The 25,839-nt window shown below is 47.2% G+C and overlaps 1 protein-coding gene across 1 annotated transcript in view; it reads right to left on the bottom strand.

Moving 5' to 3' along the window:
• The window catches only part of DEPDC5 (DEP domain containing 5, GATOR1 subcomplex subunit), a 93,026-nt gene that overhangs the window by 40,950 nt on the left and 26,237 nt on the right, over window positions 1-25,839 (bottom strand). The window contains 13 exon segments of the mRNA XM_027124189.1: window positions 613-773; window positions 966-1,122; window positions 4,509-4,574; window positions 12,711-12,808; window positions 13,799-13,934; window positions 15,792-15,995; window positions 19,609-19,829; window positions 22,307-22,427; window positions 23,298-23,334; window positions 23,529-23,598; window positions 24,381-24,454; window positions 24,596-24,657; window positions 25,451-25,585. Of these exon segments, the coding sequence (XP_026979990.1) occupies window positions 613-773; window positions 966-1,122; window positions 4,509-4,574; window positions 12,711-12,808; window positions 13,799-13,934; window positions 15,792-15,995; window positions 19,609-19,829; window positions 22,307-22,427; window positions 23,298-23,334; window positions 23,529-23,598; window positions 24,381-24,454; window positions 24,596-24,657; window positions 25,451-25,585 (1,542 nt within the window).

Consider the following 25,839-nt stretch of genomic DNA (forward strand, 5'->3'; position numbering starts at 1 on the left):
ACCGCCGCTGTGTGGTTCCAGGCCCCTGCATGTAATTCTCGCTGCCTGACTTGTTTCAGAGGAGCCCTCCAGAGCCCAGCTCTGACTCAGCCGGTGCCACTGAGTCTCCGCCACTCACTAGCCTCTGCCACTCAGGGACAAACCATCCCAGCTTCAAGTCACTGAGCTGCAGTGACAAACAAGAGAACATGAATCCAGAATAGGAAAAAAACCGAAAAAACAACAAGTATAAACTTGAGATTCAGGTAACATGAGAAGACCTACTGTGTCAGGCACTGTGTGAGACATAAACCCAGGCTCCTGGGTCTGGAATATTCACCCTGTAGTTTGACAGCTCAGCCCCTGCTTGGCTGCCTGGGACCCCGAGGTACTGCTCAAGCCAGGCTGGAACTTCCTGAACTTGGTCATACCCTCTACCTTAAAAGGAGAGTTTTAAGATAACTCCGAACCCAGTGGAGAGTTTAATTCTCATGTAAAGTTAGATTTAGAGGGAAAAAAAGTGTGTGTTGAAAAACAATGACTCCTAAATGTATGTATTCCCTACTATCTTGAGAACCTGCTTGCACAAACTTAGTAGAGAAGAGAAACTACAATCCAAAGAGGACAGCTCACCACGGCCATAGAGCGGGCTGCTGCTGAGCGGGGGCGGGCCAGCGGGGCTGGGCTGCTGTGCCCTGGGCTGCACGATGATCTGGTAGCCCTGCATGAGCCGCTGGCAGACAAACTCCTCAAACACCTGCTGAGCCGTCATCTGCACACCTTCCTCGTCCCTCCTGAAAAGACAGACGGCTGTTCACAGGACATGCCTGGCCCAGGGCCGTGTGACACTCATAGAGTCCCCCGGTCCTTGGCTTCATCCCCATGAGCCAGCCCTGATGACCCGTCTGTGGTGGTAAGTGAAACTAACGATTTGTAAACCAGTCTTGGGAGAAACAAAAGCTGCGCGCCTTTCCTCTGCCACCAACCTGTCGATGTCGGCCTCTGGGAGGAGATCGTAGCAGCCCTCTGTGTAGTCATTCTGCAGGCCCTGGCGGTCGGGGAAGTAGTCCGTGGTGAGGGGAAGGCACGCCGGAGTAGTGAGAGACTTCCAGTCCACGCCAACTGTGCAACAGAAGCCTGGCACTACAGGGGGAGCAGACAGCGTCAGAACTGCCTCGTGTGAACAGGGAGGAAGGTACGTGTAGTCACCAGGCAGGTGTAGGATGGCGGGGTGGGGGGTGGGGGACAGGGGGAGGGACGAAGGGAGGGGGAAGGAGAAAGTAGGTGGTGACAGGTGATAAAATTACCAGGAAAGGGGTGGGGGGGGGAGAAAGAGAGAGAAACAGAGGTTGTTAGACAACGCAGTGCTTATCCAATCCCATCATGCAAATGGGATGCACAGCCGATACTTTTCATTTTCTGCTGATCATGAGCTACAGCCGCGATGCCAGTGAGGTTACCGCAGGGCAGGCCAGGCCAGGCAGTTACACATCGAAGCAAATCAACATTCCGAGACCGGAAAAGAGGCTCGAGCTGGAAGCCTCCCCTGGGCTGATGGAGAGGCTGGGTGGGGAGAGGAGGAGAGCGCAGCCGGATTTTGGAGCTGGATTTTGGAGCGAATAGCACACGGGAGCAGAATTCAGGAACGCTTTCAGGATGGCAAAAATAAGTCACAGATCCAAAAGGGTAGGAAGAGGAATCAAGGAAGGATGTCTGGGAGTTACAAGGCCGGAACTTTAGGAGACAGAGTTTAACAATCTAGAAATGAAAGCTGCCATCAGCAGAGTGGGCCCGACCACAGGGGTCTGTCCAAAACCTCCTGCTCTTTGGGTAAAGCAGAGTTTCTCCACCTCGGGGCATGAAGGCTATTCTAGACCAGATAACTCTTTGTTGTGGGGGCTGTCCTGGGCATTGTAGGATGTGAGCAGCATCCCTGGTCCCTACTCACTAGATGCCAGTGACATCTTCTGGTTGTGAAAACCAAAAATGTCTGTAGACATGACCAAATGTGCCCTGAAGTGCAAAATATTCCCCGGTTGAGAATCAGAGTTAAAGTAATGGGGCGGTAATCTCTCTTAAGTCATTTAAGTGAAAATTATTTGTCAAATCTCCATGCGAGGGAGCAACGAGCAACAGAAACACTCCGCGCCTCTGCCTCTGCATTCCCAGTGAGACCCTCACGCACCTCACTTCTCGTGGTGCCCTGTGACTTATCGTGTGCTGTACCCCCTCACATCACCTCCTCCGAGCAGGTGTGGAGGCATCATCGGCCCCTTTAAACACCTGGCCGAGCCGAACCCACCACAGGTCACAGGGCCAGAAGCCACTCTGCTCAGAGATCTTTCCTCCATACAGTGACCGACACACACCACCCAGGGCAACAGAGCCTCCCTGAGCCCGGAGTTAGGGACAAGAAGGGGATTGCACCCTGAGTCCCAGCAGGAAACATGCCCTGTGTGGCAGCCCTGCTTTGGGGAAGATGACTTGACCTGCAACAGGCCTAACTCCACGGTCTCCACTCCAGGTCCTGGGCTGACTTTTGGTTGGTTGGTTTGAATTTTATTTTATTGTGGTAAGGACACTTAGCGTGAGATCTACCATCTTAGCAAATTTTTAAGTGTAGTGGAGGGTAGGGTGAGGCAGGGTGGAATGAATTGGGAGAATGGGATTGACATATATACACTAATATGTATAAAATAGATAACTAATAAGAACCTGCTGTATAATAAATAAAAATAAATAAAATTTAAAAAAACAAACAACAACAACAAAATTTGTAAGTGTCCAATTCAGTATTGTTAACTGAGGATGGTGCCGAGCAGCAGGTCTCCAGAACTTACTCATCTCCCAGGACTGAAGCTTTACGCCCACCAATCAGCAACACCCCCCCTACTGCCCACCTCCCCACAGGTCCCAGGCAATCACCACTCCACTCTCTGAGTCTATGCGTTTGACTCTATACAGGTCTTGTTAACTCCTTAATACTTCAAGAACTCAAAACACAGCCAAGGGGGAAGCGGGGAGGGAGACGGATGGACTGGGAGTTTGGGGTTGGTAGATGCAAACTATTACATTTAGGACGGATGAATGACAAGGTCCTAATGTATAGCACAGGGAACTATACTCAGTCTCCTGTGATAAACCATAATGCAAAAGAATATGGAAAAAAAAAAGTCTATATGTGTATAACCGAGTCACTTTGCTGTACAGCAGAGATTGGCACAATGTTGTAAATCAACTAGACTTCAATTAAAAAATAAATAAATTTTTTAAAAAAACGACACAGCCCACGATAACCTAGTTAACACCCCAATTCCCCATAGGGCAGACGAGGGATGAATTTGTTCACATTTCTTGGTTAGAACCAGCAGCAGAAGGTGGGCACACAATGCAGCCCCCATGGGGAGGCCAGAAACAGAAGACACTCTATCACTGTGCCTTCTTACATCGTTCTGGCCGTCACCAGCTTCCTGACCCTCAAGATTATAAAAACCTTTTAGAAATGGTGTCTGCGGGCACACACTGAGATACGGAGAATTCAAACCCCGTGGTGAGAAAAGCTCCCGATTCTTAGCTTGATGATGTTCTTTTCATGGGTAAAAGGTCTGTGTGGCCTCTTTTCTACCTCCAGTATCTTCAGGCCCTGCAGAGGCCTCTGAGGAGGTCCCACCTCAGAATCATTCAGTTAACAGTAATAAACACAGATGACAAAATCCAGTGCTGGGGTTGTAGAGAAGAAACAGGCTCATCTATTCAGGGCTGGCAGCTTTCTAGAAAACAATCAATCTGCCAACTATTCTTTGGAATACATTCCGAGGATCTGAACCAAGAGAAAAAAACACACCCACTGCACCATGCATTATATGCTAAAAAACTAGAAATCACCCAAATGGCCACCATTAAGACATGATTATCCAAAGCACGATTTAATAATGTGTTTGATATTGCCATGAAAAATGACCAGTATGCCGGACCTGGAGAAGTAGTGAAATGATTGTTAAGTTCCTTAAAAGTGGGGATAAAAAGACTTGGTGATGTACATATATCCACTGGTCACAGTGAAGTAAAGCAAAATCGACCAAGCAGTAGAATTTTTTTTTTCTGGTCTTTTGCTATTGTTGATATTTAGATGTTCAGCTATTTCAATAGACAAGGATGATCAAAGCAAATGCAACCCAGACAAACACTTCCAACTACAGGGATGTAAACAGTTTCAGGTCTTATTCCTTCCGACTTCTCCCCAGAGCCATCATTAAGCATTTGAGAGCCAAGGCCAGCTCTGGGAATTCCGCTACCCTTCCTGTGTGGCCCCGAATCACATTCCAGAACAGGTCATTTGGCCTCCCTGCCACTCATGTTCCATCGGAGAGGCTGCAGAGTCTCCCCTCTCCCCTCACCACCCAGAGACATGTGAACTTCCAGACCATTCTCCTCCCAAAGGGCTCCCTCTTGCTCCCCCAGTGCCTTGACCATCCACCCCCACGCCCCCACCTCCCTGCCACCTTCCCCCGTCAGCAGGCCCCTCTTACTTGGGTCTGGAGAGGTAGAAACACTGTCCTCTAAAGAATCCTTATTCTGGGTCCTAGGATTCATACCTGTGGAAAGATGAAAAGAATCTGTGTCAGTGAGACTCATTCTGCAATAAAAGTTCTGACCAGTTATGGTTTTAAAAAAAAGCCCCAAACTGTAGCTAAAAATAAAAAACCAAGTACAAATTCTGTGCTGAGTATCTCCAACAGCACAAAAGAATCCATCAAAGAAAAACGAGCAATCTAAAGTTCGGGAAGGAGCCAGAACTTTACTCTGAGGTTATCAATACTGTTCGCCTAATGGGACCTTTAGGGCACATGCACAAAAGCAAACAGCAACCCACCACTTAGAATAAGAAACGGGACGGGGCTTCCCTGGTGGTGCAGTGGTTGAGAGTCTGCCTGCCGACACAGGGGACACGGGTTCGTGCCCCGGTCCGGGAAAATCCCACACGCCGCGGAGCGGCTGGGCCTGTGAGCCATGGCCGCTGAGCCTGCGCGTCTGGAGCCTGTGCTCCTCAACGGGAGAGGCCACAACAGTGAGAGGCCCGTGTACCACAAAAAAAAAAAAAAAAAAAAAAGAAAAAAAAACAGAAACAGGATGAATTTCAAAGTAATTTCAACTAATTAGAGCAACCTTTAGCAAACACAGGATGACCTATTTAAATTTAGTCCACTTAACAGTCATCCTCTGAAATTTTCTTTCCTGAATCATGGCTTCCTGGAATATGACTTATGCATTGAAATGCAATGCATTTCAATGCAACTTATTGACTGAAAAGTAATAGAACTAATTTCAAAACACACATTTCAATATTTAAATGTCCCTTTCAGGGCTTCCCTGGTAGCGCAGCCGTTAAGAATCCGCCTGCCAGTGCAGGGGACACAGGTTCGAGCCCTGGTCCGGGAAGGTCCCACATGCCACGGAGCAACTAAGCCCGTGCGCCACAACTACTGAGCCTGCGCTCTGGAGCCCGTGCTCCGCAACAAGAGAAGCCACGGCAATGAAGAGTAGCCCCCTCTCGCCGCAACTAGAGAAAGCCCACCTGCAGCAACAAAGACCCAACGCAGCCAAAAATAAATAAAAATTAAAAAATTAAATGTCCCTTTCAAAACACATTTACTAGGGAATTCCCTGTCAGTCCAGTGGTGAGGACACCGCGTTTTCACTGCCAAGGGCAGGGGTTCAATCCCTGGTTGGGGAACTAAGATCCCGAAAGCCGCGCGTTTACATTTACTAGAAAATTAGGATAGGACTGGAAAGATCCTCACAAAACTGTCAACAGTGGCTATCTCCTGGAAGAAAGCTGGAGGAAGTGGTGGGAGGGAAAGGAGATCTTTGGCTTTTTACTGTAAATACTTTCGTGTCAGCTGAATCTTTTCTAACAAGAACAAATACTTACAAATCCCTTGTGAAATTTTTGAAAGGACAAGCTACGACCTGTGAGAAAGTATTTGCAAATCGCACCTCTGGCAGAGGACATGTATCCAGAACACATAAAGAACTCTAAAAACTCCAGAGCAGGAGAACAACCTGATGAGGAAATGGGCAAAAGATATGGACACACATACAGAAGGCACGTGAAAAGATGCTCAATGTCATTAGTCATTAGAGAAATGGCAAATCAGAAGTTCGGTGGGATACCGCTGCACCCGGGTCTCTTGGGATGGCTAGAAGGACTGCTCAAGCCAAGTGCTGACCAGGATGTGCAGCAACGGAAACCCTTATCCACTGACTGTAGGAATACAAAATGGCACAACACTTTGGAAAACAGTTTTGCAGTTTCTTTAAAGGTTAAACATATATTGACCATTTGACCCAGCAATCCCACTCCTAGGAATTCACCTAAGAGAAATGAAGATTGATGCTTACACAAAAACCTGTTATGTAAGTTATGTAAGTGTGGCTTTATTCACAACCCAAATGTCTTCCACCTGGTGAAGGGATAAACTAATACACCTATACAATGGAATAAGATATGGCAATAAAAAGTACTGAACACGACTGGGGATGCCGGCAACAACTTGGATGAATCTCGAATTATGCTCAGTGAAAGAAGCCAGACTCAGAAGGCTTCAAGTTGTATGATTCCATGTGCAAGACTTGCTGGGAGAGACTAAAGGGACAGAGAACAGATCGGTGGTTGCCAGGGGAGGAGGGAGGGATTGAGTACAAAGAAGCAGCACAAAGAATCTGAGGGGTAATGGAAATGTTCTGTATCTTGATGTTTTTGTTGGTGCTAATGACTCTATGCATTTGTCAAAACTCATAGAACTGTACACTAAACAGAGTGAATTTTACTGTATGTAAATTTAAAAGTAAATATACATTTTTTTAATTCAGAAAGATGATGTCACTTGGCCAAAACAATTTTAGAACTTCTTTTTTGGAGCTGCCTTCAGTAGATTTTTAAAAATTACTAGCCATCATAATAAGAAGATACAATCTATTAAGTCAGAAAAATAACAGTGCTTCATTTTATTCAAACCCACACTGAGGCAAATGTGAGGTAGGTGTTATCCCTTTTCCACAGATAAAGAAACTGAGGCACAGAGAAGTTAAGTAAGTAACTGAAGATCACACAGTAAGGAAGTGACACCTGCATTTAGACTCTTTCTGTGCAACTCCACAGATGCTTTATTTCCTGACTATCCAAATGGGTCACCAGTTTTCATCTACTGAAAACGTTATCTGTTCTCTGCCAACAGCCAAAAGCCATTTGTAGCTAAATTTTCTGAAAAAGCTAGCCTGACTGACAGCATCCATTTTCACACAAACACAAAGCATAACAAGGAAGCAATGGGGTGGTTTCTCTTGTCTGGCCTGAGAACTGGTATGAAGGCAATTATAAAACCGGCATTCTCCGAGCGATGCGAGCAATAGGAGAATTACTAATACATCGCCTCATGGGTTTGGATTCTAAATTTCGTCATCAGAGCACCTTTTTTTTTTTTTAACCCAATCCAGACTTCGTCTACAAGAACTGAAATTCTTACCCTCATAAAGAAACAGTTCAACTTAAGAATTGTGTGAGCAACTGTTTGAGTTCAAAGAGGCAACCCATCAAAGGGTTCTCGGAGCACCTCTGGCTTCTAGGCCCAGAGCAGACCTGCCCATCTCTAAGGGATAAAGCATGTTCAGCCTTTTGTGCTTCCCCTGTCTTCCATCCCCAAACACATTTTATTTGAAAGAAATGAAAAGAATTTAATGAAAAGAATTAGAAGAAATACATATTTTAAAGGCTTCTTCGAAGCTACTTTCACAGTTTCCTTGCAGCTCAAGCCCAGCACACAGCCTCTCCCTGCAGCTCTGCCTCTGAGGCTCAGCTTTAGGCCCGCAGACTCACCACTGGCATGTGAAGAACCCAACGACCTGGGAGGGCGGGGGGGGGAGACCTCCTGGGCGGGCGGCTCTGCTCCAACCCAACATTTGGGATTGAACCTCACTCTCAAAGTTGAAAGCCAGACGCACCGCTCGGGGAGCCAATGCTCAGAAGAGCCAACTCAGCTCTGTCTCTTTTCACAGCTGTTCGGAGTCAAGCAGTGTGAATGTGTTCTCTGGTTGCTAACGTTTGGCCAAAAAAGGTAATCCGTGTGGGACCTTTGGGGCTGCTTCCAGGGGACACCTGTGCCTGGGGCGAGTCACTTCTTCTCTCTGGGCTACAGAGATGGTACTTCCCCACAAACACCCAGCCTGGCCTGGGTGAGTAACTGTGCGCTCTGATTTACTTTGCCTGGTAGCTCTCGGTCCAAATCTGCTGCATGTATCTAAAACTCAACACAAACACCAAGTTGCAGATTCAGAGTCCCGACAGTAAAGAGAAAGAAAACTTGGCGTCCACTGATTTTCTTTATCAAAATTCTCTAGCACAGTTACCCCCATCAGGGGGATGACACTGACAAGTCTTATAAACGGGTGCCCAGTTAAAGAAACAGAGGGATAAACGCTGCCTGCCCAGACCAACCAACAACCTGGTTCCTGCTGGGCAGCACAGGGCCAGGAGGGAAACCCGCAGAGATGCCAGCCCTGTGAATCACAACTCACCTATGAGTCAGGTCCAAATGCAGGCGAAATCGGAGTCACGCCTGCATGCCTGCTCATGGTGCAAACCGCCAAGTCCAGAAGGCAGAGGTGGGTCACAGATGAGGTTTTCCCGTTTCTCTTCCATTTTTTAATGAGGGAAATGTTCACTAGTTTTGTTTCGGCCCCCACTTTGTCCCCAGACAAGGACCCAGTGTGATAATTTTGCCCTGAAGGAACCCGATCTACTTCTGGTCCTTCAACAACTCTGTGAGGCAGGCAGGCAGGTGAAGATCTTTATGTCCATTTCATGATCTAACTTCTATTTTCCAAGGGTCACTCTGAACCACTGTGCTGAAAATAAACTCTACGGCAGGGCAAAGGGAGGAGGCTGAGAGACCAGTTAGCAGGCCACTGCAACAATCCAGGTGAAAGATGAAGGCCTCTTGGGTTGGGCTATGACTGGTGGAGTGATGAGACATGCTAAGATTCTGGATATACCTGAAGGTAGATCTGACAGTAACTGGTCATTGCACACGGTAATACAAATTAGAATGATTTTCCCTAATTTCTCTCTGTGGCTAGCTGACATAATTGATCAAGAAGTACAAGAGCAGGCTTCCCTGGTGGCGCAGTGGTTGAGATTCTGCCTGCCGATACAGGGGACACAGGTTCGTGCCCCGGTCCGGGAAGATCCCACATGCCGCAGAGCGGCTGGGCCCGTGAGCCATGGCCGCTAAGCCTGTGCGTCCAGAGCCTGTGCTCCGCAACGGGAGAGGACACAACAGTGGGAGGCCCGCGTACCGCAAAAAAAAAAAAAAAAAAAAAGTACAGGAGCAAAGACTAGAGTCAGTTCCCACGCGAGGCCAGTGCTAGACCACCTCCTCACGAGCCCTGGCCCCTTAATTTTTTAAATTAATTATTAATTTATTTTTCTTTGGCTGCGTTGGGTCTTCGTTGCTGCACGCGGGCTTTCTCCAGTTGTGGCGAGTGGGGGCTACTCTTTGTTGCGGTGTGCAGGCTTCTCGTTGCGGTGTGCAGGCTTCTCATTGCGGTGGATTCTCTTGCTGAGGAGCATGGGCTCTAGAGCACAGGCTCAGTAGTTGTGGCGCACGGGCTTAGTTGCTCCGTGGCATGTGGGATCTTCCCAGACCAGGGCTCGAACCCGTGTCCCCTGCACTGGCAGGTGGATTCTTAACCACTGTGCCACCAGGGAAGTCCCAACCCTGGCCCCTTAGAAAACACATGCTCCTGGTCACAAAGGGACTGGGCAAGGGTAAGGATGACCCTATTTAACTATATCACCCTGACTGGAGAAAGAACCCAAGGAGCCGACACCTGCTCTAAGAAGCTAAACACTGTAGGACATATTTACGAATTGATAGCTCGTATACCAATTAAACAGAATAATTATGTGGGTTGTTCAAATGCTGTCATTCTGGCAGCTTGGTTTTAGAAGTATAAATGTCTTTGTCAATAAACACACTAAACACTGTGAGGAGAAGATAAATAAAGATGAGCTCTTTCAGTCTAGTGGAGAAGCAGACGCAGAAACAAACAGTGGGCCCAGGATATGCCAAGTGTACAACTGCGTCTGGAGTTACGTGGAAATGTGCCTCACACCTCCTGGGAGGAAGCAAAACCACCAGGGAGGGCTCCAAGGAGGAGGTGTTGTTGGAGCTGATCCATAAAGACCAAGTAGATGTTTACAAGGCAGAATCAGGGGTTGAAGATAAAGGAAAAAGCATATTCTGTAGACGGACTAGTCTATGCACAGAAACATCAGGACAAAGATCTTCTGAGAAGGCACAACAGCTGGAATATAAACTGTGTTCATCTAATAAGAGTAATGACAACAACAGCTCTCGTTTGCTGAGTGCTCACCATGCGTGCCAGGCACTGTCCTTAGCGCTTTGCGTGGATTATTATCACACTTAATACTCAACCCTCCTCACAGATGAAGAAACCGAGGTACAGAGCAGTTAAGTACCTGGCCCAAGGGCCTCGCCGCTCTTTAGAGGTGGAGTCAGGACTCATGTCCTAAGATTCCAGAGCCTGTGTTCTTCCCACATGCAGGGCTACGTGGGAGTAGAGGCAGGTGAAGGTGTAAAGGCAGGTGGGGCCCAGGTGACGACAGGCGTTACAAGCTGTGAAGAACCAATAAACGGTTCATATGTGGGACAGAGAGGGTGATCAGACCAGACCCGCATTTGGAAATGGCTCATTGGTGACAGTACAGGAGATGGATCGGAGGGGACACGAACAGAGCAGGAGGATGATTTGAAGGCTACGGTGACAATCGTGGCCAGAAATGACACGGGTCTGAAACAAAGCAACGGTGGTGAGAATGGAGAATGTGGCCCAGAGTCAGAAAAGGAGGGGCAGGTGGGCAGGCGGGGGGGACAGCAAGACGTGAGCTCAGCTGCCGGTAATTAAGGATGAGGTAGCCGGGGGTCATCCAGGTGGGGAGGCCCGTCAGGTAGATGGATCTATGACTCAGGAGCCCAACAGGGAGAAGGTGAGCCCGAGGTGCAGGGGGCAGCAACCGCTTTCCCAATGCATGTGCACCAGGGAACTCTTAGCTCAGAGGCCTCTAGGATGGTGTCATTTGAGGATCTTCCACACCAATCGCTGAATAAGGATTCTTTGCAACTTCCTGCTTTTCCCCAGACTAGATTGTAAAGTTCCAAGACTCGTCTTCTGAGGAATCATCTGGTCTACGTGAGCTACCCACCCCAGGCCCGGAAGCACTCCACGACCACTGTGGGCAAATCCTGGTGCTGTTACCACCTGAGCCCATGGTTCCCCAGCTTCAGGTCACCAGGAAACTCGCTCAAAGTGTGGTCCCATGAGCCCCAGAGCAGCCCTCCTTGGTACAACCTGACCCCAAACAGCCAGGAAGGTCAAACTCTGGGTTCCTATAAAATGGCTCCTTCTTTTAGCAAAACAATAGAAACGTTGCCTTTAGCGTATTCTGAAGGTACTTTAAAAGAGTCTGGTAGACAAGTAACATTTTTAGCCCCCTGAGTACAGGGATAAAAAGTATCTTACTCACCCCCAAATTTTTATTCAATTTGTTTTCTCATTCAAAATAATGACAGAAAAGATGCACTAGAAATAGGAAGGAAATAAGTATAATCCTTTAGTAATTCTCTCACTGCCAGTCCAGTTTCCGAGCCTTAGCTATAGGCCTCTAGAAACGTCGCTGGCTGAATCCACCCGTGAATGGAGGAAAACTTCATTCACCAACTTAACACAACTTCACTTTCATTACGCCTTCCTTAAGCCAAGTTCCACAAATGCAGGTTAACTGATAGAAAACTAAGACACAAAGTAGCAGCACCATTTTTTCTTTCAGTTTTAATGTTTTTCATATTCATTTTGTATAATTATCTGCCCTTTGAGGCTTTCCAAAATCTGCCCCCCACCCATCCAAATTCATGTTCCCCTACCCCTGTAAAGGCTCTCTGAACACTGCTGCTGAAATCAGAAACAGCAGGACACCTGGCTACTGGCTTGAGCGATTAGTGTAACATCTCCACACCTCTGGGTGCTATGCTGCCGTATATGTAAAATATACTTAATAACCTACTCCCTACTGGGATGATCGCGTAAGATAACAGATATACAAGTGCTTCCAAAAAGCATAAACCCTGTATTAATACAAGTTCCTACTCTCCCTCCACTTAGAATCCCTTACCTTCTCACTCTCCTCCTGACCAAATTCTACCCCTTCGCGTCTGAGATGCGTGCCCACTTCTGTAGGCAACAACGTCACCCTTCTCTTCTCTGAACTCGTAGGTGGAACCACACTGCTCCCTCTGGGTCTCTCCTGATTGTTTTTATGGGGGTGGGTTTGCCCACACACACACACATGTAATTTAAAGCTCTCAGGCCTGGTGTTGCCCACTACAGTGATCTCATAAGCAGCCCTCAATCATGACTCACTGACAGTCCAATGATAAATGTGTTCTTGACCAACACGTTCTCGGCTAAAAACGTAAAGTGCAGCCCATTTATAATTCCATGCATTATACAGCACTGCTTCTAAATAGGTCACCCGAAATTGTGGCTGAAATGATCCGGAAATAGACATGGCCCTGCTTTTCTGGTTCCCACCTCGCTTCTAGGTGTGGGCCTGCTCTGAGCATCCCCACTCTGTTACCTCTTGGGTTGCTTACCTGCACCAGTGCTGCTGAGCAGGCTGACAGGAAGCTCTTCTGTTCCAGTGAAGTTCAAGAAGGATGTGCCATCACCAGGCTGGTGGGAAGCGCTGTGCCTGCAGAGAACAGAGCCCAGCCGCCTGGCTTAATGTGGATCATCACCTCTTTTATCCTGCTCACCCTGTCTCCAGGGGGTTTTCATCAAAACCAGGCCTGAACATTTGGCCACACAGGCTGGCAAACACTAAGACCCATACCATGGCCGCCAGGCTGCGGGGCTTGGAGTGTGTGCCAGCTCTGGTCTCCTGCCCTGGCACCCCAGCTGCTTCCCCACTGCCACGTCAGATGCCTGCCCCCTCCGTCCTAAGCCTCCCCTTGCTGATACCCACAGGAAAACGTGAGGTGCTTGAATAGAGGTACCAAGTTAACTTGGGAAAGAGGTTATGCCCTGCCTGTATCCCTCATCCATCCCATGGGATGTTGGGATGACTGAAAAGGGATCAAAGATTGCTCTTTGCAAAGGTAACAGATCACAGCAACAGCGGGTAGTGTAGCATGGACTCGAGCATGTCAAGGCTTAAATGACTTTCTTCCTAGGCTGACTCTCCTCAGATGCCTTGTAACACATTCAGGATCCTGGTTTGAAAAGACTTGTTTCTATAAACACAGGCCTTGGTTTCCATTGCGTTTAGCATCAACTTCTTCTAAACCCAACAGTGGAATTCCTCAATGACCAAAATGACAAAAGTCATAGACTCACTGCCCAAAACACACAGCGGGAACCACCTGCCTTGGAACTCGTTTTCTCCCATGACTGAGGATTAGGAGAAACTCATGTCTGAGGTTGACAAAGCGTGTTTTGACTTAAAGCAGAAGCTAAAGCAGGGCCTGGGGAACATCTCTGGCAAAAGCATCTCAGGCTATTTGCTGTGCACTGGCCTGGTGGCAGGGACGACGCTGACAAAGGAAAGGCCCGCACGCGTGCACACGGTGTCTCCGAGTCTCACGAACGTGACGTTTCGCGGGCAGTCTATTCTGCTGTTGCCCTGGGTGCCCGAGCGCGTTCTCGCAGTACCTCCCACCCAGTACCCCGTGCCCGGCCTCACCTTCCAGTGGCTTCATGGTATGCCAACTCCAGCAGCTCTGCAGAGGAGTGGGTCGGGTCCCTCTGCCCGCTGCCCTGCAGCTCTGCCATGTTCTGTCGGGTCTGGTGATGGATCTGGATGGCCTCTCCAGATGGTCCTGCCCAGACAAAGATCCACTGAGCATCATTCCCCCGACAGCCAGTGCTGTGTACTTCACCTCAACCTTCCTTCCTTCCCGCTGCTGGGACGCGGGTGATTGAAAGGCGACCACACCACAGAGGCATGTCCTGTCTGTGACCCTCTGGCTCCCAGATGGGACATCGCCTCTTCCAAGCAAGGCTCATCCTCCTGTGAGGCTTCAGTCTAAAAATATTTTGGGGTCCTCTGTCTCACACATGTCAACTGAGACACAGTAAAGAAAGATAACAGTATGGGAGACAAGGGTCCCTCCCAGGAGGGTCAACATGGGCGAAACGAGAAGGGACACACGAGAGAAACACCGATGACTCTGTTAGTACCTGAGATGATAACAGCTCCTACTTCAAGAGCAGAGGACGCACAAGGGCAAAACGGACATCGAGTAGGAGCTAAGTGAGAATTAGTTGCGTCTACGGAAACATGCTTCCTGGAGAACGATAGGTTTCAGAGCTGACTGTCCAACCAGGTTAGCGGGGATTGAAGAAGAGGGTACTTGGGCAAACCCCAAACGTGGAAGAGGCAAAACACAAGCTGGAGGCCACAAACTCGCTTGGGAAAGAGAAAAACCTCTGAGGATGGGGGTGAGGAGGCGGGAGGTTGGGGAGCCTGGCAGAGGAGGGCCTCGGCTCTTAGAGGGCCAGGTGGGCAGAGTATTTAGTAAACACATTTAGCTTTAGAAAAGCATGGGTGATGGGGGTGGGGGGAAGCACAGAAGCAGGAAGAGCTGACGGTCATGGAAGAAACATCAATAGTTCTCGTAAGAGAACTTGAAGGGAGCCGGTGGGGATGATGATGGGGAGGAAGGGACACCAGAAAGAAAAAGGTAAGGTGACAGATTAGGATAGAGATAAGAGGGGCAAAAAGGGGGTTGGGAATGACCCCCAATTACAGCCAAAAGAACCAGATTCATTGCTCACTTATTTAACTTGTAACTCCGAAAGCAAGTACCAAAGAAAATAACTAGACACTTGCAAGCATTCAGCAGGATGGCTTCATGAAAACACCCAGGAGGTTAATGTACCTGTTCCTCCCCAGCCCAGTAACAGCCCATCAAGCTGAAGTTTAATTTTAGCCACAGCTTTATAAAACCTTACTGCCATCTTCTTTAGGACAGAACACAGATCAAAAAGGATGAGCTCGGAAAAACAGTGAATTTGAAAAAAAAAAATTTATTTTTTAGTTTTGATTGGTTTTGAACTTTATTTAAATGGTATCATACAGAAAGTACACTTTTATGGCAGGCTTCTTTCATTATGTTTGTAAATTTAAACATGGTTTGGAATATGGCTGTAGTTTGTTTTTATTTCAGCTTCCCATTATAAAAAATAGAACTCGTTTATTTTAAGCTTTTTTCCCCCAATTTATTTAAACTAAAAAAAAGAAAAAGAAAAAAAAGAAATTGTTCACCCATTTCTCAAAAAAAAAAAAAATTTTTTTTTTCTGCTGTCAGAGACCCTGAGAGGAAACAAAGTAACATAACTCCGTGTAACCAAGACTGTAACACTGACATCCAGAGAGTAAGGAAAGGAAGGAGTGAACAAGAGGAGGGACATTCGTCTCAGGAAAGAAAGCAGGTGGCAAAGCACAGTCCCTGTCAAACAGAAAAAGGAGCCCTTGGGTCTACACAGCTGGCTAGCTACAAAGTCCTCAAGGATCCTCACAAGAGCCCTGGGACAGACAAAGTGGGCGTGGCCACCCCATCTTCCAGGTGGGGCACCACAGGTGCAGAGAAGATGACACCCTTGACCAAGGCCACTCAGGGGGCGCCAGGACTAGGAGTTCCCAGTCAGGGCTCTTTCCCGAGCGCCCAACTTACCCACAGGAAAAGTGTGCATCCAGCGCCTCCTGTTGGACGTAAGCTTCATGGGCATCCGCGAGGGTGCAAAGGGGTTGATCAGTGCCCGCTGGGGCATGTATCCCCCAGGTCGAAAGTGCAGCATGGACTCTGCGCTGCCCACGTGGAACCTCCCCGGCGCACTGGAGTCCCGCTGTGGTGGCTCCATCATGTTCTCCAGGACATCTGCCAGTTACCGTGGGGTGGGGGAGGCACAGAGAGAAAGCACAGGGTCACGGTGAAAGCAGAACTAGGAGGACAATCTGCGGAGGCTGACAAGGACCTTGGAGAGCGTACATGTTAGGGAACGAGGGAAATGAGTGAAATCGCCAAACTATAAAGGAATGAAATAATGGGTTTACTTTTTAAATACCTGGGAGAAGGGGGCTCTGGTTCCTAAATTACTGGCCCAGTGAAGCCACACCCAAACCTGATGGGGAGGACCACACATTGCCTGGAGACCTTAGATGTTGAGCTGGATGCAATGACTCAATAGTGGGTCTTGAGTTGTCTCCCTTTGGGGATGGGGCGGGTGCATTCTGCATGTGGGAGGAACAATACATGTAGATATTTGGTGACCAGAAGGGCAGACCCTAGCAGAGATAGCCAATGTGTTCACTAGACCTGTTTGATTTTCCTCTGAGACACACAAGGAGACTGTAGTTTCCAGTCCCTTTGCACTGGGGCCAAATAACTGAGTTCCAGCCAAGAGAACACAGGCAGAAGTGACATGCTCCACCCGAAGGCCTGGACCACAAACCTCTCCACGCATGATCTCCATTCTCCTCTGCCCTGCTGTGGAAACTTTGGAGACCAGTGTTGATGACCATGGCATCCCGGGATGGAAGGACCATGGGGCCCTGAGTGACTGGGTGGATCAGAACCCCCTCCCATTAATGCAGTGGCCTGGAACATGAGTAAGCAATCAAACATTACTGTGTTAAAAAAACTAAATTCTTGGGAGAAAAGAATGAAGAAATGGATGCATCCAGCCTTGACCAGGTAAGGAGATGGCATGATATTTAGACTCAACCTGTCCCATTCAATGGCAGACAGGTCCCTAACCTGAGTAGATCAAAGAGCTGAAACCTACAACCAACTCTGTTGGTGAGCATCCCATGTTTACTAAGCAAACACCCAGGTTAGAAAGTGGGTCCAGCAGATACAAATTCCATGGTATCAAGGAATGTCTTGTCCACCATTATCTACCCAATTCCTACCAAAGAACATGGTACATAGTAATATTTAATTCCTCAAGCCATTGTGCATGCAAGAAGAGAACATTCAGTTCTCCATGAAAACTGTATTTTTCACTGTAAATTAATGAAATTGATGGTCCAATTTATCAAATAAGAAAGAATACAGTCTAGTTAGTTATCATGGAAATAAAAGGAGAGAACTCAACTTTAAAAAAGGTGAGTACACACTTTGAAAAGGATAAGAAATAGGACTAAGGGCTAAAATGGGTCAAAAATATGGGTAGAGGAAAGGGGAAATGTTTCCTATGCTACACTGGGTAGGTGGATGGGTGAGAAGCCCTAAATATAACAGAGAAACTGGAAACAAAGGCCATGTGGATGGCATTGCCTGACACCGTTCCAGTGAATTGCTTTTTGGCTTTTCCAATAAACTCTCACATATCATTAAGGATGTTGAAATCAATTCTACCATTCAGATAACTTTTAAGAAAACTTGTTTTCAGGGGCTTCCCTGGTGGCGCAGTGGTTGAGAGTCCGCCTGCCGATGCAAGGGACATGGGTTCGTGCCCTGGTCCGGGAAGATCCCACATGCCACGGAGCGGCTGGGCCAGTAAGCCACGGCCACTGAGCCTGCACATCCGGAGCCTGTGCTCCGCAGCGGGAGAGGCCACAGCAGTGAGGGGCCCTTGCACCGCAAAAAAAGAAATACTTGTTTTCAAAGCTACTTGGATTGGGACTTCCCTGGTGGCACAGTGGTTAAGAATCCGCCTACCAATGCAGAGGACACGGGTTTGAACCCTGGTCCGGGAAGATCCCACATGCCGCCAAGCAACTAAGCCTGTGCGCCACAACTACTGAGCCTGCACTCTAGAGCCCATGAGCCACAACTACTGAAGCCCACGTGCCACAACTACTGAAGCTCGCACACCTAGAGACCATGCTCCACAACAAGAGAAGCCAACGCAATAAGAAGCCCGCGCATCACAACGAAGAGTAGCCCCCGCTCACCGCAACTAGAGAAAGCACACATGCAGCAACGAAGACCCAATGCAGCCATAAATAAATAAATATATATATATAATTTAAAAAAATAAAAAGCTACTTGGATTAAGAGCAAATTTATCTCCTCAGAGGAGAACTGGCTTTTAGAATAACAAAGGTTTTTAAAGGATTAATGTGTAGTTTAACTTTTACTACAGACCCTTCTAAGAATATGTTTAACAGAATGGGAATATAACTGTCATGCAAACTCAGAAATTTCCAGAAGGTGGGAAAAAGCTAACCTAGAATTTTTTTTTTTTTTGGCCGCAGAGTTTGTGGGATCTTAGTTCACCAACCAGGGTTTGAACCCGAGCCCTTAGCAGTGAAAGCGTGGAGTCGGGGAATTCCTAGAAATCTTCAAATGTATTAAAATTCTTTTGAATACTAACCCTAATTAATGTAGGTGACATAGGTTATATTCTATAGTTGTGTAATTAAATATCTCCTTTCTCTTTCAGAATTTCCTTCTTATACTTTGAACCAGTTTAAAAAAAAAAAAACTTTTTTCAGCAGTCAAAAGATTTCTGGCTGTTGGCTCAGTGTCTATGGTGCCTAATGAATGAAAGATGAAAGCGCCCTGCTCCTCGGTCCTCAGGCCCCAGGAGTCACCAGCTTCCCCTTCAAAGTGCCGGGAAACACCCCTCACCCTTTGGGAATCCTTCCAGGGCAACAGGAGGCAACTGTGTGCACACAACAGTCCTAAATCAGTGATTAAAAGTCAGGAGGGCTACTCCTCCATTTAGAAAACATTCTTGAAATATCAAAATTATGGAGGAGAATGATTAGTGGGAGGGTATGGCTCTAGAGGGGTAGCAGAAGAGAGGCCATGAGGATGGAATATCTTAATTGTGGTGTGGTTACATATGTCTACACATGTGCTAAAACTTCACAGACACACACACACCCACACACACCCACAAATGCATGTACGACCAGTGAGCTCCGAATAAGCTCTGTGGATTGTACAAAGGTCATGTTCCTGGTTTTAATACTGTACTAGTTATGCGAGATGTTATCACTGGGGAAAATGAGTGAAAGCTACACAAGACCTCCCTGGATTTTTTTTTTTTGGCATTTCCTATAAATCCATAATTATTTCACAACAGAAAGTTTTCCAAACAGGCAGGAGGGGGCTGTATACTTGAGTTGCAGATGCCACTGGATGGGTAAGATAAGATATAGGAAAAGCAGCACCTGTGCTCCCTGGGCCATGCCAAGTTAACAGGTCACTTGAAGTGGAATAGAGGAAAGAGGCTGTTTTAAGTGTGGCTCGAATGGAAATGCTAAGGAAATAAGTAAACACTTTAACCTTAGGCCTAAGAAAAGCTCTACCTTAACATATGGAAAGGTAGACATTTATAGGGAAGAGAGAAGAAAGGGCAAAGATGAAAATAGTATAACACACACACACACACAAACAGCTAAGGCCATTCGTACTCACTGCACCTGCATGGAAATAATTAACACATGGGACTTACAGCCCACACCTATCCATAGTCCCGCCCATCCCCGCTACAGGAAGGCAGCTATCCCCACCCTGCCCAGCCCTGCCCTCTGACCTCGAGTGCTGGTGTAGCCCAAGGAGCTGCTGACTTCATACTGGTGCAGGTGGGGGTGAGGGATCATCAGGATGTTGGCGCTCCTGCCCAGGGAACTGTCGTCAGAAGCCTGGCTCCTCACCTCCTCTGTGGGCAGCGGCTGGCCAGGCAGGGAAGGGCTGGATGAGACATCACAGGAGCTGGCGCTCTTCCGACTGTGACTCTCCCGCTCTCGCACAGACCTGGTGGGTAGAGACCAAGTCACACCAAGCGGGGGGTGCTGTCCGACCTAGAGTTACAACTCCCAAATGGATCCCCAGCCTGGGCTACATGGGAGGCCAATAACGAAAACCCCCAATGGGATCTCCGAGGAGGTAATGTAGGAGGGACTCTGCCCTGAGCAGCTGGAGACGTCGTGGAAGAAACGGGGGAGATGACTGACAGTCATCCAATGGCCGGAGTCCCAGGATCAGAGTTGTAAAGAAGCAATTGCTCAGCCTGACCCCACCGCATCCCACCATCAAGCTCGTGTCACTGAGAATGGGGTTGTGAACCGATGTCACCCAAGAGGAAACACACAGCACAGCCTGAGATGTCTTCCGGCATCAAAAATTGAATCTAAATCTAACCAAGCCTCTAGAGATAATTGCCAGTTTACAGCAGATTCAGAGACAACAGGAAAAGTTAAATGTCATATGGAAATAAACAAAGGAAGAAAGCAAGACACTCTGCGGTCACAGAAAATGACATAAGAGAAAATGCAACATGTGCATCTTCTTCAGATCCCAACTCAAACTAAGTAACTGTAAAAATCACAGTTTTGAGACCATTGGGAAATCTACAGAGGGACTGGCTATCAGGGATATTAAGGAATTAGTGTGAATTTTGTTACCAGTGACAAGGGTACTGTGATCAGATTTTTTTTGTTTTATTTTTTATTTGTTAGAGAGACACATGCTGAAATACTTACAGGTTTAAAAAAAAAGAAAAGGGGGCTTCCCTGGTGGCGCAGTGGTTGAGAGTCCGCCTGCCGATGCAAGGGACACGGGTTCGTGCCCTGGTCCGGGAAGATCCCACATGCTGCGGAGCGGCTGGGCCCGTGAGCCATGGCCGCTGAGCCCGCGCGTCCGGAGCCTGTGCTCCGCAACGGGAGAGGCCACAACAGTGAGAGGCCCGTGTACCGCAAAAAAAAGAAAAGGATACCTGATATCTGTTTTAGAATACTCAAGCGAAATTTCAAATGTGGGAGAAGTGATAAAACAAGATTGACAACACACTGATAACTGTTCATTTCACTGGTCTGTTTGAATGTTTCCTTAATAAAAATTTTAAAAAACGTATGCCCTTATTAAAACATGAAACTCCCTGAGGGGAAAACCTCTGGAAACAGCAGGAAGAAGGATCAGCAGGAGAGGAGCCCAATGGGGTACAAAATTTCAGAATGGAAGAGTCAGCAACCGCCGATAGGGCCACCGCTCTGGCATCAGAGCTGTTCTCTTTCCACCTGGAAGGATTTTAAGGGAGAGCTTAAATGGAACATGAAAATAGATCCCATGGGCTGACTACACTTTTCATTATTTCAACAGTAAATATTTAAGCGCCAGCATATGCTCAGCCCAGCGTGGGGATAGAGCACAGATTAGGGCACAGTCTGTGCCCTCAAGGAACACAGCCTGAGTCTCTGAGACACCAGGCCTTGCCGTCTTTGATCAGAAGAAAGAAAACCAAGGATCTTGGACCATGAAAGGGTTCTTAGACACTCAGAAGAAAAGCACCGCCGAGGCCCTAGGCAGCATCTATGTGCAGGGGAGCTGCTGTTAACAGCACTCACTGTGAGCTCTAAGCATTCTCGGGACCAGACATCAGGATGGGATGAGGGGAAAGGACAGAAGAAGAGCACGTGGCCACTCTAAGCCCATTTGTCACAATGTGAAGAGACGGAATATTCCTCCAATCAGTGATTCTTCCAATCAAAGCACACTTTCCATGTCTAAGAAATGTGGAAAATGGACTTGCGGTACTTGGTCAACTAGGGAAAAAAATAAGCTAGAGCTCTGTTTCACATTTCATTAAAAAAAAAAAATTCTATATAAAGAACTAAGTATAAAAACCAAGACCGAAAAAGTATTGGAAGAAAATACAAAAGACACGTTTCTAACCTTGGAGTGGGGATGGCTTTCTTACACAAGACCCAGAAATGAGTATGTTGGTAAATCTGACTATATCACAATGAAAAACTACTACATGACCAAAATACCATGGAGCAAATTTTAAAAACAGGAATAAAGAAAGAAAAGTCTCTCGCCCTCTGGGAATAATAAACCTAAAAGAAACTCTGGGCCCTGGGATCGATCGGTTGATCAATCTATCTATTTACCTATCTATTATTTATTAGTGGCTGCCTATCTATCTATCTATCTATCATTAGTGGCCTCCCAGTGAAATGAAAATTCCAGAATTCACGAATTGCTTCTCTTGGCTAGAAAAAGCAGAATGCTCTCCTTATGAGGGGACAATACTTCACAGCAAACATAGCTAACAAAATGGCTGGGCCAGAGAACCAGAAAACAGACTCCCTAATGATCCACATACCACGGCTTCCACTTGGCTAATTTTAATTTAAGATGTTTTCAAGGTTGCTCTCATGCAGGTCCCTACTGGGCCTCAGGTTTTCCTAATCAGCTTCTACATCCACCCCAAAGTGCATCTGGCAGAAAACCTGCAGGTGGCGAGGCGCTGAGCCCGGGATGGGCCTGGCAGCCTGAAGACTTGCGCGTCATAAGCATCGTAATCCACTTGGATGGGAAGGGTGTTCTCAGATTCTTTGGGAGTCCCCAGAGCTGAAACACACAAATAATACAAACTGTCCTCAAAACACATTTCAACAAGAGGCCTTCGGATGGTCTTCATGAAAATCTGCAAGATATAGGTCATCATCACCATCTCCCCCTGAAAAAAATGGGATAATAACCCATTCGTCAGGTTACTAAGATTAAATGATTTATATGTCAAAGCGATATAGAGATTACTATTTACTAGCATTAAGTAAAGGCAAGATGATGGCAGCATTTCCTTCTGTGATCCCACTTTAAAAATATCACCTTGGGCTTCCCTGGTGGCGCAGTGGTTAAGAACCCACCTGCCAATGCAGGGGACATGGGTTTGAGCCCTGGTCCGGGAAGATCCCACATGCCACGGAGCAACGAAGCCCGTGCGCCACAACTACTGAGCCTGCGCTCTACAGCCTGTGAGCCACAACTGCTGAAGCCTGCACACCTAGAGCCCGTGCTCCGCAACAAGAGAAACCACCGCGTTAAGAAGCTCGCGCACCACAACAGAGTAGCCCCCGCTCACTGCAACTAGAGAAAGCCCGCGAACAGCAACAAAGACCCAACGCAGCCAAAAATAAATTAATTAATTAAAAAAAAATAAAAATATCATCTTAATGTGTATATTTAGTCCTTTAAAACTTTCCACCCGATCCCTACAATTGACCTATGGAAAAGAAAAATAAGGTTTTGTTATCACCCATTTTGCAGCTGACAGGACAAAAATATACAGGATCACTAAGGGACCTTCCAAAGATCACACAAGGGGAACTCTGGTCTCCCAAACTTGGCTGTGAATTTTTTACGCAACCTCACAAAATCTTGTTGCCATGGGTTAGGTGACTCTTTCTAAAAGTGATGAAAGGAGAAAAAAATACTCACACGTATCACGGCCATTTTTTGCTTTCTCAGAGGCAGGCTGCAAAATTAAATAGAGTTTATCACTCCTGGGATTTGCTTTGTTGTTTATTTATTTAATGCAGAAAACTATAAAGTACTAAGACAAATTTCTCAAATGCTATTCATGACCACTGGGGGATAGGAGGTTTCTTAGGCCCAAAATAACAACATCAGTGACAGTCCCTAAAGGCTCTGCTGGTGGGTGAAACCTACCTTCTTTCCGGCCAGTTTTATTCGTGGGGTGAAACTATTACAAAAGAGCTGGCTTTTGGATGTGTAGAAACTGCAAAAGAAACAGACAGGGTCATTCATCTAAACCCCTTTCTTTCTTTTTTTTTTTAATTAATTTTTTTTTTTGGTCATGCCACACGGCATGCGGGATCTTAGTTCCCCGACCAGGGATCGAACCTGTGTCCCCTGCAGCGGAAGCGTGCAGTCTTAACCACTGGACCGCTGAGGAAGTCCCTAAACCCCTTTCATTTTAAACCTCAAGACACAGCTGGAATCCCAGCCATGGATCAGCCCTCCCAGGAACACCTTTGTCTCAGGCCTCACTGATCTTCCCAATTCTTTCTTTTGTAATTACTACAAAACATTAATTATGTTTTAAAATATTGTTCTATTCCTTTTTTTCCTATAAATTGTCTCATGTGCGCTAGTCCTGATTCCTAACTGGATTAGAACCTCCTCCTTGAGCTGAAATTAGCAGGAACACTGAGGCCTGGTCTCATGCGAAGAGGAGGCATGGGGATTTTTCTACAAATGGAGAGGCCCAGGCCCTGTGCTGGTCCACTATGGTCTGCGTGAGTTGGGAACAGGGGGAATTGGGAATAGTTGTGGAAATAAGTCCTTCAAACTTGTTTTTATGTTTTTCGCCATAGACTGTTCTTATGTCACAGCCATGGCTTTGCATATAGAGATGCTTTAAACAAATGTTAGAACTTTGGTTTCCACATTCTCGTCACAAAAGATTTTGTAGTAAGAACTTAACAGGTTTGAACAAAAAAATGGCAAGGAAGCTAATGGAATCCCTGATCCTCTACGGCGAATCCAGATCTCACCCACCTGTGGTTTATCCAGTGAGGGATATTGTAGTCGTCACCCAGGCGAGAGTCGCGAGGGCCGCTCCGATTGTGCAGCTGAAAGGGAACAAGGCAGGGCCCAGGTCAGCTGGAAAGCAGGTAGGGCCCGGAACTGTTCCAGCTTCTCTGATTCTAACTATTCTCAAGATCACCCTGCACTGGAACCTGGCTTTTAGTGAGCACTGCAAAATCAATCACCTTGAACAACGGGACAGCATGCAGTGGCTGCTCCCCCATGCACACCAAGTCCACACCGATTCCTAAAAAAGGAAAGACAGAAAGAGTTGGTGGGGGGGGGGGGGCAGGCAGTGTAGAGATACGTATCCCAATCTATTAGCCGTGTGATTTAAGTGGGTCAGGGTACAAGGCACAGCTGACTTATTCTCCTCACCAGCTCTGCCCACGTGGTTAAGAAGTAAATAGGTGCATTTTGTCTGTGTCCTCTTTACCAAGTCCCACCGCATCTGCCACTAATCAGTGCTTGACAGCTTTTGACGGCCTTGCAGATCGTGATTTGTCAAACAGACCGCCAGGCCTCCATGACTACAGTTTCAAGGCCCGAAAGGAAAGGGAACCTTGTCATCTCAGTAAAAAGCAAAATAATCCACATCATTCAACAGAGTTTCTTTACTGGCCACCGGGATTTACGTTCCCAACTCCATCTTGTTGTTAGAACACAAATCAAATAGGGGGAGGGGGTGCAAGTCGGAGACGCACGGCACATCACAGAGGGAGGACTGGATGATCCTGTGGCGCTTCCCAGGATGGGCTGATGGACGCTGGATCCCGGAAACAATCCCCCAAAGGGGTTCTCCAGCGTCAAGTATGTTTGGGAAAGTCAGAGTGCCAGTTATGTCCTCTAGAGATAAACAAGATACACTAACATATTCAAACTGGCAATTAGGAACTGTGCCAAACTGTGCATGACCCAGCATGTCCCAAGCCGACTGACCATGGAACTCTTTTTTGTCACCTGACATTACTCATGTCCCCAGATCCCGATGGGTAAGGGTAAATCAGGCTATAAACACAGCAGCGCCCTGGAAGCATTACCGTTATCTATCATCCGCTGCTTGGTCAGGATCATGAGTAGCCGGTCCACTTCGAACACACCCACCCCGGGCGTGATCACCACAGACATCTGCCCAGTTCGGTCAAAGTTGCGGTTGATGTAGTGCTTGTCAAACACTTGAAACAAAGTAAAAAGTCCTCCTGTGAAGATGCTACAGCTTATCAGAAACCAGCCAGTGGCAAGCGTCTCCATGCTCTCGGACCATTTCGTCCATGTTTCTGTTAGAGCAGTTGTCACCTCCCGGCCTGAATTCACTTCTGTCCTTCCCCTTCTACAGTAAGAACTGCTTGAATACAGGTCTATGTCCCTGTTGCCTTTGTTAATACCCTTCTTCAAGGCTGAATACTTGCCTTGTGTAGCCTTAAATATC

Source organism: Aethalodelphis obliquidens, unplaced genomic scaffold (genome assembly GCF_003676395.1).
Source record: "Aethalodelphis obliquidens isolate GAN/ISIS:26980383/991018 unplaced genomic scaffold, ASM367639v1 scaffold28, whole genome shotgun sequence".
Classification (NCBI taxonomy): domain Eukaryota; kingdom Metazoa; phylum Chordata; class Mammalia; order Artiodactyla; family Delphinidae; genus Aethalodelphis; species Aethalodelphis obliquidens.